The sequence below is a fragment of the Bidens hawaiensis genome, unplaced genomic scaffold, assembly GCF_021521415.1.
Source record: "Bidens hawaiensis isolate Kalapana, Puna unplaced genomic scaffold, B.hawaiensis_p1.1 tig00003237_1, whole genome shotgun sequence".
Taxonomy (NCBI): Eukaryota; Viridiplantae; Streptophyta; class Magnoliopsida; order Asterales; family Asteraceae; genus Bidens; species Bidens hawaiensis.
The window spans coordinates 2,712,152-2,729,234 of NW_027491176.1; the positions used below are offsets into that span (position 1 = coordinate 2,712,152).

General features: G+C 34.9%; 1 protein-coding gene across 1 annotated transcript; it reads right to left on the reverse strand.

Annotated features, from left to right (window-relative positions):
• Positions 1-4,388: 4,388 nt before the first annotated feature.
• On the reverse strand, positions 4,389-15,537 carry LOC143622644 (protein HESO1-like). Its single transcript, XM_077093736.1, has 13 exons — positions 15,519-15,537; positions 11,037-11,058; positions 10,905-10,937; positions 10,436-10,465; positions 9,863-10,051; positions 9,596-9,772; positions 8,821-9,005; positions 8,638-8,733; positions 8,488-8,533; positions 7,482-7,588; positions 7,301-7,402; positions 4,800-5,367; positions 4,389-4,687 (listed from the first exon to the last, which is right to left on the reverse strand). Exons 3-13 carry the CDS (start codon positions 10,921-10,923, stop codon positions 4,650-4,652), a joined length of 1,557 nt encoding a protein of 518 aa, XP_076949851.1. The 5' UTR covers positions 10,924-10,937; positions 11,037-11,058; positions 15,519-15,537; the 3' UTR covers positions 4,389-4,649.
• Between the last annotated feature and the right edge of the window lie 1,546 nt (positions 15,538-17,083).

Here is a 17,083-nt window from a genome sequence, read left to right on the forward strand (position 1 = left end):
ATTCGGATCCAAGAACCAACCCGAATTACTTCAGTTCAGGTTAGCCTTTTCTCAGGTTCGGATATTCTCGTGTTGGTTTCGAGTTTCGAGTAATAGTGACAGACCTATATAAACACATGAACATGAACATGAAAATGAAAATGAAAATGAAAATGAAAATGTAATGTCACCCAACATTTATGCACATACAAAGGCTTTTGGTGTGTGTACTTATTTAATAAGATTCTTATAAGCCTATGTCAAAAGCTATCATGCATTAAATTATGATCATAATTTAATCAATTAGTTTTACATCACCAAATGAGAAAGCGTTGAAATTAGTGTTGGGTTACTATTTTCTTAATTAGGGAAGACATAACATAAAACTTCATCCCATATTTTCTTTTTCTTTTTTTGAACGGCAAATTATTATAAAAATACTTGCGAGGAAACTAGCAAAAAAAATCCCAAGACAAAAACCAAAACGAACAAACAAGACAAACTAAACATCAAATCACCTTTAAGAAACTAATAAGAGTCTACTCGAGACAACCATCAAAGCAAATTGGCCTTGTAAACATAACCTCAACCTAGAGATCTAAACTCTTCTTCTTCTATTCATTCAGAGCTAAAAAATATAAATTCATTTAAACAACTTTTATTTTTCCAAAATCATGAAGAAAAACTTTATTTTCACGTTTGAATTACCTACTTCGACATTATTATTTTAACTACCTTTTTCTTATGAAAAATTGGTTTTAAATAATCTCAACTATGTTTTATTGGCAAATAACAGTCCCAATTTAACATTTGGCTGATGACGGTCCCAACTCAACGACTAACGGATGACTAACTCCGTTAGTCTGTTACTGAGTTGGCACGCCTAGTTGTCAAACTATTGCTTATATGGCAACTTACGTGACATAGTTTTTTTTCTCTCTCTCTCTCTATCTCTTTCTCTCATGGACTAACTTTGTTCATAAAGGCCGACCACCACCATTCCCTGCCACTATTGTTGCCGCTAATCTGTCATCAGTATCACCATGTCTTCATGATGAAGTTCAGGTCAATTTTAGTTCTAGGTTTCCAAAGATGTGGCTTTCCATTAGAACTCTAGAAACAGACTCCAATTCGAAACCAAAATTCGCGTTAGTTGATAGCTTGCAAAGCCTTGTTGGAGTTCAAACAACCAACCGGAGAAACGATTATGATTTGTTGGATTCAAACAGTGGTGGTGATTCGTTTTTTTCTGGAAAATTGTAGGTGCGGGTAGGGATACGCGGTGGAAGGGAGGAGGCGGAACACCTACAAACCCGCAACACCACCACAACCACATCCACCATGTTATCATACTCCAACTTCAAAAACCTACCCCAAACCTTAATTTCTCCACCGGTGAGAAAACTCTAATGCTAGCCACCGGAAAATCGAACAAGCCGGAAACTCGCTATCACCACCCATAATCTTTTCCACAAGTGATCCATTGTTGTCCTAGAGATCAATTTCATTTTCCAATGTTTTCGGTGATGGTTGCAGGTGATGACGATGGCAGTGGCTGCGGTTGTGGCTCTTAAAAAATAAATATGGAGGAGGAAGACAAAACAAATGTACACATACATGCATACATATTATATATTACTTTGATTGCCACATAAACAATATTTTGACAACTAGGTGTGCAAACTCAGCAACAAACTAACGGAGTTAGTCATTCGTTAATCATGGACCGTTAAAAACAAATACATTTTTAGTTGGGATCGCAGCTAAGTGATAAGTTATGAGTTATTGTCAATAGGACACGATTATGATTATTTAAAACCATTTTCCTTTTTCTAAGACCAAGCGTACTCGAGCGTTTTGGGGGCGTTTTGGCTTTAAAAAGTCTCCAGGGTTGTGTGAAAACACCGGTTGAAAGAAATGGTGAGGCCAAGGGAATAAATCATCTAATGAGATGGGAGGTGGTGGCGTTTCCTACTTTATGACTATGGTTGGTCTAAGTATGAATCAAATCACACTTTATGACTACGGTTGGTGTAAGTATGAATCAGATCACACTTTATGATTTGTTATAGAAAAGGTAAATTATTAACAAATAATTCAATGTAAATCCAGTAGACCAAATTTAAATTCCTCTCCACGAGGAGGCAAACAAACATTATATAGTGATTCATGTGAACATAAAGCCGATTTAATTGTTTTTTTTAACGACCAACTAAGTAACGTCGGGTACTCCGTATGCGGCCCCCATAAGCCGATTTAATTGTTTTTTTTTGAACGACCAACTAAGTAACGCCGGGTACTCCGTACGCGGCCCCCATTGGCTAAAGGTAGGCCGAGCCGGCCACTAGTCCGGACGGACGGAGCCCCTAGCGGTCCACCTATTGAGGGATTCACCGATAAAACACGACCCAACGCCCGCCAAATGGCACGACATCGAGGAGCCGGTAAAATCGGGTGAGATCAGGACTCGAACCCTGGCAAACCATGGTCATCCTTCATATAAATTGGTGATAGTGGGGTTTGAACCCCCTACCTCTCACTTATAAAGTGAGTGCTCTACCATTGAGACACATCCAACTTATGATTTAAATTTTTATTAATGGTCATTACTCACCTGATCATCTTCATTTCATTTTAAAAAAAAAAAAAACCATCATTAATGAATTTTTTTTTAGCTAACTTGAAACACCCGGTTTTTTCATTTTCTTTTTTAGAACTTAAAACCAAGATCTTTATATTTTTAAATTGAAGTATTGAGGGTATAAACCCGAGTAAATAATTTACTAATTTTCCTTTATTTTTATCTTTTTGAACTTTCAAAAGTTTTTCATCTTCACGTTGAAAATTGAACTCACAATCTCATATTTATTCCTAATTAGTTTACCTACTCTAAAATGGTATTAATGCTTACAAAAACGTTTAGCTGGATTCTTACAGATATTTTAAAAACAAATAATGCAATCTTTCCTTTTCCTTTTTACAAAATATTGTTGCAACTTTTGTAAACTGGAAGTAGCAGCATACAAACAATTACATTTTATAGTTTTTCTTTTCAACACAACAATTTTACAAATCACAAAACACTAATCACGTAAATCGGACTCTCTTCGATTAAACGATATCTCTCTGATCGTAGCTAAAAGCGGCTTCCACGACAACCCTCTAGTCGATTTTCTCATATTATTTCTCTGCTCACGGTTAAACCCATTATTTGAACCCTCGCTTGACTCGTTGTCTTGTGAAGTAGCCGGTTCAGGGGCTGGCTTAGCCTTAGCCCGAGGGGGCTTGGCTATGTTGCTAAGACTCTTTTTAAGAGTCTTTTTCGTTGACTTATTAACTTGTGGGCTAGCCATAGGGGCTGCCTGGTCCTTGGCTATGTTGGTGTTTGGAACTGAGACCTTGGTCAACACTTTGCCTTGTAGGTGAGCCGAAGGGTTTTGTGTGGGTTTAAGTTGCCGAGTCTTGGCTATGTTGGTGAGCTTCTTTGAAAGACAGGTTAAATCACTCACAGACTCGTTAAACCGGATAAAAGAACATGGTAGTAAAAAGTATATTTTGCCCGCTTCAAGAAGCGTGTCGAGCTTGAGTGGTACCAACCCGATTTGCATAAGTCGGATTGGAGTCGTCATGAAGTGTTTCGGGTAAAAAGTGAGTACCTGGTTAACCGTGGATGGACTTTCGTAGTCTTCTATATAGCCATCAAAGTGAACCACTCTTATGGTACTCAAAGTTGGTCTAGGTGGTCTAGTTGACCTTTGGTTAAAGCAACACACACCCATCGGTTAAACACGCGTGCACCCTCAACACACACACAACCGGATCATGTAATGCTCGGATAGCACTCGACAGTTCACTTTCGTTGGACCGGTGTCCTCCTTAGCTTCTGTCTCTCACTCTCTCTTTCTAAACTTCTTGTTTAGAATATCATTGATCACCTAGGCTAGGTTACTAGGAATCTGAAACCTTTGTACTTACAAATATATATTAACATATAGGCCAACTACTCCTAATATAAATAATGAAACATGGTTACTGATTATAACCTTAATGCTATTTTATTGTTACCTAAAGTATATTACAGTATAAAGATATTATTCTTTTAGAGGGAATTTAACAGCTGTTAGAAATTTAGAATTATTGACCTAGTGGGCCTCTTGGTGTTGCCGCTAAAAGACGGCAAGTTGACCCAAGTCAATTCAAAAATCCAAATCTACAACATTTTTTATATAAACCCTACAACCTTCTAATATTATTTTATTTTAAAAAAAAACGTGTATTGTGGTTTTTAAGTATTATTTAGACCTTTTTTTATTAGGCGAGTATATTCAACTATTAACAAAAAATTAAAACCATTCTCTATGTTAATAATAACTTCAATATAAGGTTATATAATATATAGCACCAATTTCGTACAGAGTTATAAAAACCGCATAAACACTAGCCAGATACAGTGAGAGAAAAAGAGGATAGGTGATACAGTTACATAAATAAAAATATGCACAAAAATTTATATATGATTGACACAATTCTTTACTTTAAATTAGTCCAAGTCAAACAATACGATATTAAACCGGCAAAACAAAACAAAACAGATCGTTTCAACACCAGAGATGTAAACTACATTTATAAACAATCAAACACACGGTAAAAAGAACAAACCTTACCGTGTCTCAGCGAAATGGTGGATTATACGTGTCGGAGAAATTCCCTGTAAACAAAAGATTTGATGTCACATGGGTTAAATTTCGATATGTTTAATTTCAAATGAGTCAAAATAATTAAAACATTAGACATTTGCTGATTTTAAAATAAACAATTACCATAAGGAAACTGTTGCTGCCTTCTTCCCTGAGGGTCAGTTGCAGGCTGCGTCCATCGTATCGAACCATCAAAGTAACCGGTTCCATTGACCGCACCCCCACCACCACTAGATGAACCACCACCCCAGCTTTGTGTCCACACAGGTCCAGCCCAAGAGCTTGCTGACCCACTCTCTGCAAGCCTCATTCCCTGATTGTAAACCGCCTGCTGCGCCCATGGTGTCTCCAACCCTGCATTCACAGGCCTCACGGCTCGATGTTGTGGTGCACCCCGGTTCAAAATAGCTCTCAGATCCATCACACCTTTAGGATTGCTGACCTTGTTCGTGGTCATGTTGGTCTTTATTTCATGATTTTCTTTCGGTACATATAACTTTGGCTCAACGCGAGGATGATAAAAACTATCATTACCAAAAAGTGATTCTTTTAACTTTAATGCGTCATATTTAACGTTCATAAAACGACTGATGTTTTGAATTGTAAAATGAATGCTGTTATGGATTCTATTCACTTCTGCTTTTCCAACTGCTCGTGCTGCATTTTGGGCCCGGTCGAAAAAATCCTCAACCTAGCCAAAAAAACATAGTTCAAGATGTGACAAAAGTGATATACATATATATATAGGAGGAAGTTAACGTGCAAATGAAATTAACGTGCTAAATGTGAGAATCAAGTAGAGTAATTATGTAATCATAGAGTAATTACATAATTACTCTATGATGTGATTACATAGTTACTCTACTTGTGTATATAATTACTCTACTTGATTCAAACGTTTAGCATGTTAATTTCATTTGTATTTGATCCAAACCATTAAATTACGCTCTAGGTCCCTGTAGTTTGGCTTGTTTAACAAAAACTAATATTTAACATATCAGGCCTCAAGTTCAAATTCTATAACCATTCGTTTTTTGTTATTAAATAAAAAGGCAATATAGTCTTCTTTAAACCTAAGAACTATTTATGTAATTTATGAAAACCATTTGATAATTGGACTATGTGTGTAATTTACTTGGCATAGCACATGGTCTTACACTTAATCTTTTACTATCTCTCTTTAATTATTAGATTGTAACCCTTATTTTTTGTTATTATTATTATTAGTAGTAGTATACGATTATTTATTTATATTGTTAATAATATTATTATTCTTACGAATATACTATCAATAATAATAAAAGGATTATAACTTTACTTATACACATATAGCTAAATCCCATGTTAAAAAAGAGCGAGCTTTCCTTTTCTCGTGCTTGTATACAAACTGGACCGAACCGCTTGCTCGTTTACAGCCGAGGCAAAATCGAACCAACCATTCGCTCATATTTCTTTGTATAGACTTATTTTTTACTACTACTACTACTACTATTATTATTATTATTCAAATATTTTAAAACTCATCCAATATTTTTGAATAGTTGTTTTAATTACTTAGCTGAAATTGTTTGGTTTAGTTCCTTTGAAATAAAACTTAGTTTCTTTTTTTATATTAAATTGTTTGTATCTTTGTTTATATTAACTTATTTGTTTCTTTGTTTATATTAAATTGTTTTTTATTTTTTTCTTTTTACCACTTTATTTTCTTTAGCTAATTTCATTTATTTTTTTATATTAAGGTTTATAAAGAAAAATACATAAATAAATTTAAAATCCATCCAATAAAAAAACCAACAATTTGGTATGAATATAAAAAACTTGAATAATAATACTGATTTTAAAGAATAAATCCATATATAAAAAAATGACCGAGTGGTTCGGTTGTAAACAAGCAAGCGGCTCAGTTCGGGTTTGATATGAGCCAAGCACGAGCATTAGAATGCTCACCCAGTTTTTTTAATATTTATAGTTATATATGTTTAATTAAAGTCGTAATGTTTATATTGTTAGTAACAGTGAATAAAATAATAATAATATTAATAACAAAAAATAATTATTATACTACTAATAATAATATAATAACATTAATTACACTAATAATATCAGTAATAAGAATAACAGCAACAATAATAATAATAGTCCTTCAACTACTAAAAGGTCTGCATAAATATGTGATTTGACCTATTTAACCGAAAATTGGATGGTGGGTGGGGTTAGCAACAGGAACTAAAAGCAGTGACTGATCCAGGTTTTTTTTCCAGAGGGTTTACTGTTTTTAGACGCTCCAATTTCATAGGGCCTGGCATAAAAAGTTTCAGGTTGGTTCGATGGTTCGAGTCTGGTAAGACTTTTGTGATTAAACAAACTAAACCATACTTAAAAGTTAAAAACTTTATTTAAAAAAGGTTCTAAAATAATGTGAAGGAAGAGGTTCACTACTGTTTTTTTATATAGCCGTCCTATTAAAATTTCGAAACTCAAGGGTCGGTGAACTTCCACCCTTCTACCTAAATCCGCCCCAGAGGGTTATAAAACTTATAACCTAGGCATGATATGTTAAAAGATTCTTTTTTGGAAAGAAAGGGTCAAATGGGTCAAACCAAAAATTGAGGTGGAATGCTTACACTCATTACGGCTATTTTATCCTCCCATGTTTTAGATGTCCAATGCCCTAGATAAGGACTGGCACACAGACCTTTTTCCCAAAGCTCTTCAACAGATGCTAACTGCAACAACCATTAACAGTATAAACTAAGAAAAATTCCAAAAATTAAATATGTGTAAACTAAAAAATTGGTTGTCTACCTTGAGTAAAAATGACACGAACAATTCAGTTAATGTTTCTGTATTTCTTCTACCATAGTTCAGGAAGCTTCTAACCGAATTCTCCACAGATGCGGGATCTTCTCCATCTACAAAAGTTTCATGGAAAGAAATGAAAAAAAAACAGCTATTTTGGGAATGATCGATTCATATTATACTTTTATCTAGGGATGGAAATGAGCTGAGCCGAGCCCGAGATCGCCTAAGCTTAAGCTTGGCTCGTTTACCTTACTAAACGAGCCGAGCTCAGCTCGTTTCAATCTTTATTTTTAAAGCTCGAGCTCGGCCTGTGAGTAGCTTTATCACGATCGAGCTTGGCTCGTTTAACTTACAATAGCTAAGCTCAACTCGTTTCAAGCTTTATTTCTAAAGCTCGAGCTCACGTCGTGAGTAGCCTCTCAAGTTCAAACTCGTTCATTATTTATTAACCACTTTATATACATTTTTAACTATTTATATATATTTAGAATAAATAATTTTTTATAACATAATATATATACTATTTAGTTATTTTTATTTAAACTTTATAAATAATAATAACTATCATACAGATATATATTAAATATGACAAACTAAAATTATATAAATAATAGGCTCATTTAAGCTCGTGAGCTAACTTAAGTCAGGCAAGTGAAGCTTAGCTCGTTAAAGCTCGGCTTGACTCGTTATCTCACAAGCGGCTTAGCTCGTTATCTCTAGAATGCAAAATGCGTAGAACATAAAAGTTTGGTTGTAAAAGAATCAATTTAAATGGGTTCAAGCCCATGAGTAAATGAAAAACATCTCTTCAAAAGAACTTCCAGCCCTAAATTACATCTATACCCCTTAGTAGTTGGTATGTACTATGTACTATATATCACCCAAGGCTATTTAAAGCAACCAATGTATGATCTCTAGATATCACACGCCACGTTTTTGAAGTATTGTATAAACATGGTTATCAAAATATTTGAATATGTTTACATTATCAACTAAGTCTCAGTATTACCTTTTAGTATAGCAGAAAATGGAGGTAATATAGGAGGATCTCGAGTCTGAAACCACAGATCGATTATAACCAAAATTGCACAATTAGAAAAAAAAACAATAAACTGATTATATGTTTTTAGTGATAACAAACTTTAAGTATATACCGTACCTGTAGATGAAAAGCAACCAATAATACTATGGATAAAGAATTAAGAGTTTGGTCTTTTGAGCTGTTAATATCATGTGCTTTTGCCCACGCTTTCATCTGCATAGATAGATAAAGTTTCAAAATGAAAAACTAATATACATACGATACATGTAGGTCATATGGAAACATATAAAATAAACTTACCAATAAACTTAGTTTCGGAAACCTTTCATCAATTGAAGTAATTAGGCGAATAATTAAGGACTTTGAAATTCCATCACTGTTTTCTACTGAAATGTCACATTCGACATTTGTTGCGGTATCAATAAACTTAAGAATTGGTACCTTAGCCCTCATGACGGGCTGAACGCTGTGTACACGACCTGCATCTAAAACACAAAAGCCCATAAGCAAGCGAAAGGTTTTCGGTCGTTTAACTTTAACCGAACAAACGATTGAACACAAACACTTAAATGAACAAGGTTACCTTGTTTGTGTTCGTTCGTCAAGACAATAAACGTGTTTGTTTATGTTCGTTTGCTGACAGTATAAACATACGGTTCACAAACATGAACAGAAGATCTTAACAAAACATAGATGAATGAACATAAATGAGCTAAAACCAATTAAAAGTAAATGTGAACAGCTATGTGTTGAGGCTAAAAGGGTTACAAAAAACTAGACTAAATTGTAATGAGCCAAAAAAACTTAAATGAGTATATTAATGAATGTAAGCAAACGAGTTTTAAACAAGTGTAAAGTAAAGAACATAAATGAATGTAAACAGACAAACATAAATGAGCAAACAAGACATGTGTTCACATAAAGTTTTGTTCCGTTCCGTTCATTTACTAAATAAACGAACTTTCAGCCAAACAGTTCACTAAACGTTCAGTTCATTTACATGCGTAAATGTTGTTCCTTAAAACTAAAGCTTTAATAATAGAAAATAAAAAGGCTAGCATAGATAGATGTTTACTTTGAAGTGAATAGAGCTTTTTAGCAAACTTCCGAAGCGTTTTCCTTTTCTGTTCATGAGGAAACACTAACAAACCATTTCTGAAGTTAATGGAGACATCAAGATCACTTTCTGAAGTAAAAAGGTCCATCAAAAAGGAACCAAATTCCTCAACAACAGGACAGCTGGAAGAATTACCTGAATTACAAACAAATACATTCACCATTCGTAAAGAGTGAACATAACAAGCAACTGATTACAGACAAGTAACTAAAACATAAACTTTACCATATAAATCTTTTGCTACATCATTAAGAACTTGGATCACTTGTTTGCGATGTTCATACGCACTTGGATTTGGCCTGCGAATTACATATGCATCGGTAAGTAGTTTCTCAAGTACAAGTAGCTGCTCCCAGTTTGCTAAAATCTTCTGTGATTCCATCACTTCAAATGCCTTTGCTTTCTTTATGAGGACTGATATATCAAAAGACAAGTTATCAACTCAATAAGCATGTAACTGATTCATTTGTATGACACAAAAACCACTTACCCATTACATTATGTCTTCAACCAATTTAAAGATATGTTGGTTAACAGTCAGTTTTATTATTCATAACCTTTCAGGATGTGATAGATTAAATATTGAGATCATTTATAACTATCGATTCATTACGAGAATATACGATTGCCACACCATACGTTTATGCATGTTTAGAGATGTTTTAGACTATTTAAACTTTAAAGTGATCTATAACATTTTTTTGGACTACATAGTTATAGGAAATACTTGAAAATACTCCATGTCGTTATAGGAAAACTTGAAAGTGTGAGGCTAAATAATGCATAAAACTCACATACCCTGCCAAACATCTTCCCGTTCATAATATCCTGCAAAACCATATAGGAAAAGGGTCAAGTGTGATCTACTTGAAAATTTAAAAAGTTTGTTGTGAGAAATAAACAAACAACTGAATAAGCTAATCACTGAAAAAACCTCTAATTAATCTAGTACTCGATTTGGACTTAACTCTGCGTCCGCCGGGACCAACGGCAAAAGAAATAGAAAGGGAGCTTTCCTCTTTTCTTTCTTCCTTTGAAAATAGGGGCCGGTGCTTGGCGAACGGAACGGTTCATCAAGCCATTTTTCTAGACACACATGATTACTGGTTTCTAAAACTCTCAAGAGTAAGACTACGTATTATCTCCTACAACTCATTTAACTCATATCTTACTAACGTCATTTCCAGATAACATGGCATGTTTGTCAATTAATGTTGTCAGATAGAAAAGTAGATGAGCATGCAAATGAAAGGTTTTAGTCACTAACCCTTTTCTTGCCAATCCATGATTGTGTCCCAGCCTAAAGAATAACAATTTAACCATTTAAATTAAGAATAACGATAATGATTATAAGCAACTGCAACAATGTAATGTTAATGACAAAAAAATCCAATCCTACCTTGATGTGTGATAGAGAAACCCTGCAAAGAAAGTAAACAGAAAGTGAATCAACCACATTATGTCTAATTAAACTACGATGTAATAAGTGTCTGTATGGCTACAAATGTATGAATAAAACACGAAAGCCCTATGATACACTTTAATACTGTGGCTACAGATAGAGATAAATTTTGTTAAGGACAAAATAACTCATTCCCTTTCATATATAGCACATGACGGATACATGACACTATCGACTCCTAAGAAACAAATGAGGTAGCGTTAGAGCATCTTTATAGTTGAGGGGTTGAAACTGTACTTTTATTTGTTAGATGATGAACGTCACTACGTTAGGGTCTTTGTTTGTACACAGGCAATTAATAGCAAAACTTTTACAGAAAAAAGTAGTACAAATATACGCTAATCATTCTGTTACACAAATCAAAATCTATCTAGATTTCAAATTTAAGTAAACGTGCTAGATCAAAAACTATGAGTGTTGTGATTCAAACATCAATCAATCAATCAATCAAGCCCTGTATATCCCACCGCATAGCACACTATCGGTAGGGTCAGGGGAGGGTGGGATGTAGGCAAGTCTTTCCTCTACCCGTGAGAATAGAGAGGCTGCTTCCAGAGAGACCCCCAGCTTATAAAGCCTTGGTCTAAAAAAGCGTTAGGCGAGGCGTTTGGTTCAAAAATCCAAAGCGCTAAGCGCTAGGCGCGAAGCGAGAGCTTCACGTATGTGAGGCGCTCAATTTAAAAATTACTAAAAATTAATTATACATGACATATTTTACTTAAAAATCAATCATAAAGATAAAACATATTTGTAAAACTAAACATGAATACTTAATACGTAGGTTAAACATTATAAAAACATATTTAGAAGTTGCAAAACACTTAAATTCTTAGAGTAAAAAGTAATAATGAAGAAAAATATTTCTTGAGTCATAAACATATGTGTAATAATTAGGTGAGTTTGAACTGATTTAAAAGATGGTAGTGATAACTGAGGAGAAGATAAACTTGAAACGTCTAGAAGGTTGATATTTGGAGAAGATAAACTTTGAATATGAAAATTAAAGAGTGGCTTGAATTAAATATAGAGTGATAAATATATATAATATGGTTGGGTAATGTTTTATACATGAGCCCCAACGTTATTATTTTGAGTAGATGGCCCAAACATCTACATTTCAATCTAATTTGGACTGAAACACATGAGGCGCTGCCTCAAGCGCCTCACGCCTCGCCAGCAAATGTGCCGCCTCAGGGCGCCTCATGTGTTTTAGCGCCTTACGTAAAATAAGGCGTTTTCAAAAACGCCTCGGGCGCCTCACGCCTGAGGCGCGCCTTTTTAAACCAAGCATAAAGCTACATACATGTAAACAGAGTAAACATACATCCTACAAGCAAAGACATTTAGCAATACATAGGTAGCAAACTACCAAAATAGCAAGAAATCTGTAACATACTAAGAATAGGGCATAAGAAACAAAAAGCAGCATCAAACAAAATATATACATAAATAACAAGGAGCCAGGCTAGCTAACTAGACCCTAGATACAAAGCTAAGCTAACTAGTTACCTTCCCCTATAAGTCGTTAACCTTAATCCTACGTCTTCACGAATCTCTATCCTGGACCATGTCCTCAGAGAGGTGCAACTCTATCAAGTCACGTCTAATCCTCTCATCCCAAGTCAATTTAGGCCTGCCTCTACTCCTCTTTCCTTCCACAATGAAGGTTTCCACTACTCTAACTGGCGCTGTTGTCGGTCTCCACTTCACATGCCCAAACCATCTCAATCTCCCTTCCTTTATTTTCTCTGATATGATAACTATTCCTAACCTTTCCCTAAAGACCTCGTTTCTAATCCTATCTAATCTAGTGTGTTCGCACATCCACCTCAGCATCCTCATCTTTGCTGCCTCCATCTTGCGTGCATGTGTCTGTGTCTTCTTGATGGCCCAACAGTCTGTTCCATACAACATTGCAGGTCTAACTGCGACTCTATAAAATTTCCCCTTTAATTTAGATGGGAACCGTTTGTCGCACAAAACCCCAGTGGCTGCTTTCCACCTACACCAGCCAGCTTGTATGCGGTGGGTTATGTCACTGTCTATCTCTCCATTGCTTTGGAGAAACGATCCTAGATATTTAAATTTCGTTATCTGCAGAACCACCTGGTCCTCAATAGTGATCTGGGTGTCCTCGCTATCACCAACACCACTGAAGTCACAACAAAGGTACTCTGTCTTAGAGCGACTAATTCTTAAACCTTTATCCTCTAAAGCTACACGCCACTCCTCTAGCCTTTCGTTCAAGCTTTGTTTAGTCTCAGCCACTAACACAATATCATCTGCAAAGAGCATGCACCATGGGACAGGCTCCTAAATCGACTTGGACAGCTCATCCATGACTACCATGAAAAGAAACGGGCATAACGCCGATCCTTGGTGGAGTCCCATCTCCACCGGGAAAAAATTAGTATCTCCTACCGACGCACGAACACTAGCTTTAGTCCTATCATACATATATTTAATTAAGTCTATATACTTTCCAGGTACCCCTCTATCTTCTAAACTATCCCAACTATAAGGTAAAAATTTGAATCTCTTTTGATGATATTTCATAAAAATGGTGGTTACAAATTACAATATATAAGAAATCTAAAAATTGTTATATGTTAAGAAATTGAAGAGTTTCATCGCCATGTTTATTATTGACATTTCTTGTTTGTACTTCCTTTTAGTTCTACAAGTCGTGGATATAACACGTAATCTCAACCTTGACTTACTTGACCTCAAATGCCTTCACACCAACATCAAGATTCGAAAACAGAAATCATTAAATTACAAAATAATGAAGATAAACTAAATCCTTCAGCCCTTCATTATTCTTGAAACTTTATAGATAAATTTAACTAATCAGCGAATTCTTGAAACTGTATTTTGTATTAAATTAAGAAATTTGTGATGGATTTTTAAACAGATAATTTTCCTATCAAAATAAAACAAAACAGGAAGTAAAAATGATTGGTTTTACAAGATCACTTGATAGTCTTTACTTTTGATTAGTTGAATTTTTTACTGAACTCTACACAATATAAACTGATTACAAAGCTCTATATATTAATACAATAACAACCTTGATGAGGATAAAAACTTATGTTTATACTAATATTCTAATCTATCCATAGTTGTTAACAGCGCTCATGCAAGCGCTATTGCGAATAGCGTAGTGAAGTGACGATCCAGCGCTATCTGATGTTTAGCGTGAAATAGTGACAGTTAGGGTTTTCTTATACTAAAAACCGAACTTTTAGCCATTTTAATCGACCAAACAGCATCAATCTTCACCAATTGCATCGTAAAAATTTAAATTCGTGAATATAACCCTAATTTCAAAAAAAATAAAAATTCTAATACGTTATCGCTAAACTGATATAGCGCCCAATATTTCATCGCTATTGCTACGTGGTGTATAGGTAGCTTTCCGCTATTGACCGTTATTCGCTATTAACTATGAATCTATCCAAGAAAACTATTCACATAATTTAATATAGTTATTATCAAATATAAATAGATGCTTATCAAAATAAAAACCCAAAATTAACAATTCAAATCAAGCTAACAAACCCTTAGGGTTGACTGATTAGTGACAGTCTACTGTTTGTTGAAATGCCAGTAATAATAATTTACAATTTCAAATTCACCTTAACCAGATTTAGCATCAATCAAACAGAGTTAGTAAATAATAATCTATAACCTAATTTCAAGGCCTGTAAACGAACATGAACAAGGTCATGCCTGTGCTCGTTCATTTAACTTTAAACGAACATGAACACTTAATCGAACAAATATTGTGTGTTTCGCTTAAAACCTAAACAGACAGTTCACAAACATAACCGAACAAATATAAAACCATTACACAGAGATAATACTTAATTAGTTTCTACTACTGTTTTACACGAACATGAATGAACGAACGAAACGAGTTGAGAAAGGCGTATTAGTTAAACCTAGGTTAAATAATAATGTGTCGGGGGAAAACACGCTTGTGTTGACCTCACAGGGGTATCTCCCTTAGCTGGTTTGAGGGATAATGGGTTTGTAGCTGGGCAAACAATGAAAAGGGCTGAAACGAAGAAGGTGGAGAAACATGCTAAAGCCTGCGAAGAGAACCAACATGTTTTTGTCCCTCTGGCTTTTGATACATTTGGCTCCTTGGCACCGGAAGCTATCCGTTTTCTAACCAGGGTCCAACAGGTTGTGCATAGCAATGTGTCGACTCCAAAGGGGCAGGGGTATGTCTTTAGCAGGTTAGGGTTTGCAATTCAGAAATGGGTGGCAGCGCAGCTTGTTAATATCTATGTTTCTACATATTGGAACCCAATTTTTGACACAAATAAAAAAAAATAGTTTTCAATAATGGATGAAACAACAATGCATATTAAGCAAGTGAATTACGAACTCAAAGACCGTAAAACTACTAACCGATTACGAAAGCGATGAGACGGTGGACTGGTAAAGCGGTTGACGGCGGTCCTAGTCAGCAGCGACGGAGATAAAGAAAGAGTCTGACTGACTGCGTAGTGGTCCCGGTGTGGTACAAGAAAGAAGCTGATTAGACTAGACTAGGTAATAATAATAATAATAATAATAATAATAATAATGATATGACTACTGATCTGTTGCAGAAGCTGCTGACCAGATCTTAACCAAAACAAAACAAGGCATATTATCTGACTAGACATTTGGGAATAGGGTTTATATAAGTCATGAAAAGGACTAAAATAGCTATTTTTATATTGTATAATTATTTTTATTAGATATAAGTATATTATATATAGGATTTGAGTAGGTATGAATAAAACATTCGGTAAAGTGTTTGTACGGGAAGTTTGTTTATTTAAATAAACGAATGAACATGAACATAAAATTTGTGTTTCTTTAATTAAACGAACTAACATGAACATATGTTCTGTTCATTCATTTATGTTCGTGAACGTTCGTTTATGTTCGTTTACATATTAATAGAAAATAATTAAATATTATCTTGAAAATCATCTACATAATGGTTTTATATTTGTTTATTTGTGTTCATTTTATGTATGTTCGTTTATGTTTGTTTGTGTTTATTTGCATTTGTTCATTTATGTTTGTTTATTTTTGTTCAAACAAACATGAATATATTTTGTGTTCGTGTTTGTTTAAACTTAATCAAACACATATTTTGTGTTCATGTTTGTTTATTAAAAGAATTTGGTTGAGCTTACAAGAGTTGGGAAGGCTAGCAGATGTCTACTTGGCCAAGAAGAAAAACAAATTTGGGGGCACTTTTGGTTTTGCTAGATTTCCAAATGTCAAGGATCTGTTGTCACTTGAAGAGCAACTCAATGGTGTTTGGCTTGGTAATTTAAGATTAAGGGCAAATATCTCTATGTTCGATCGAAGAAAATACACGGAGGTTAGAAGTTCAGATGCCAACCCTTAATCAGATCGCGTGAAGCCGATTTCAAGTGCACACAATTCTAGAACCACCAATGAAAGATCCTTTGCGGATCTTGCGAGAGGAAGGCGTACGGAGGTTATGGGAGTCGTTTCAATTGGAGTAGATGAGAGGACGGTAACAGATAACACCATCTGCATAACGAATTCTTTATCTCCCAAATCTTCAGTCGTGTTAGATCGGTGACTCGTGGCGGAAGTGAAGAACGTGGATGTTCTTTCTAACTTATTGTCCTTAATGAACATAGACGACTCGTTTAAGTGTCACACCAAATACATCCCGGGGGGGGGGGGGGGGGCTTAACGTTCTAGTGCAATGTCAAAACAAGGAGCAATATGGTAATTTCTTACTTAACTTTTCAGATTGCTGGTCCAAATGGTTCGTTTGGGCAAGGTGGTGGGATAACTCTTTTGTTCAAAAACATAGAATCGCTTGGGTAAAAATTCTTGTGGTTCCTATTCAGTTTAGGGAGAAATTAGTGTTTGATTGTATTCTTGAAATGGTTGGCAGAACTTTATGGCCCTATGGTTGTTCAAGTGAAGATAAAAAC

What these genes read in the sequence shown, in the direction of transcription:
- LOC143622644 (XM_077093736.1), bottom strand. An exon ending in TGTAGCAAAAGATTTATATG is followed by an intron (nt 9,773 to 9,862) that starts GTAAAGTTTATG and finishes TTTGTAATTCAG; the next exon opens with GTAATTCTTCCAGCTGTCCT. An exon ending in TGGTTGCTTTTCATCTACAG is followed by an intron (nt 8,534 to 8,637) that starts GTACGGTATATA and finishes CTGTGGTTTCAG; the next exon opens with ACTCGAGATCCTCCTATATT.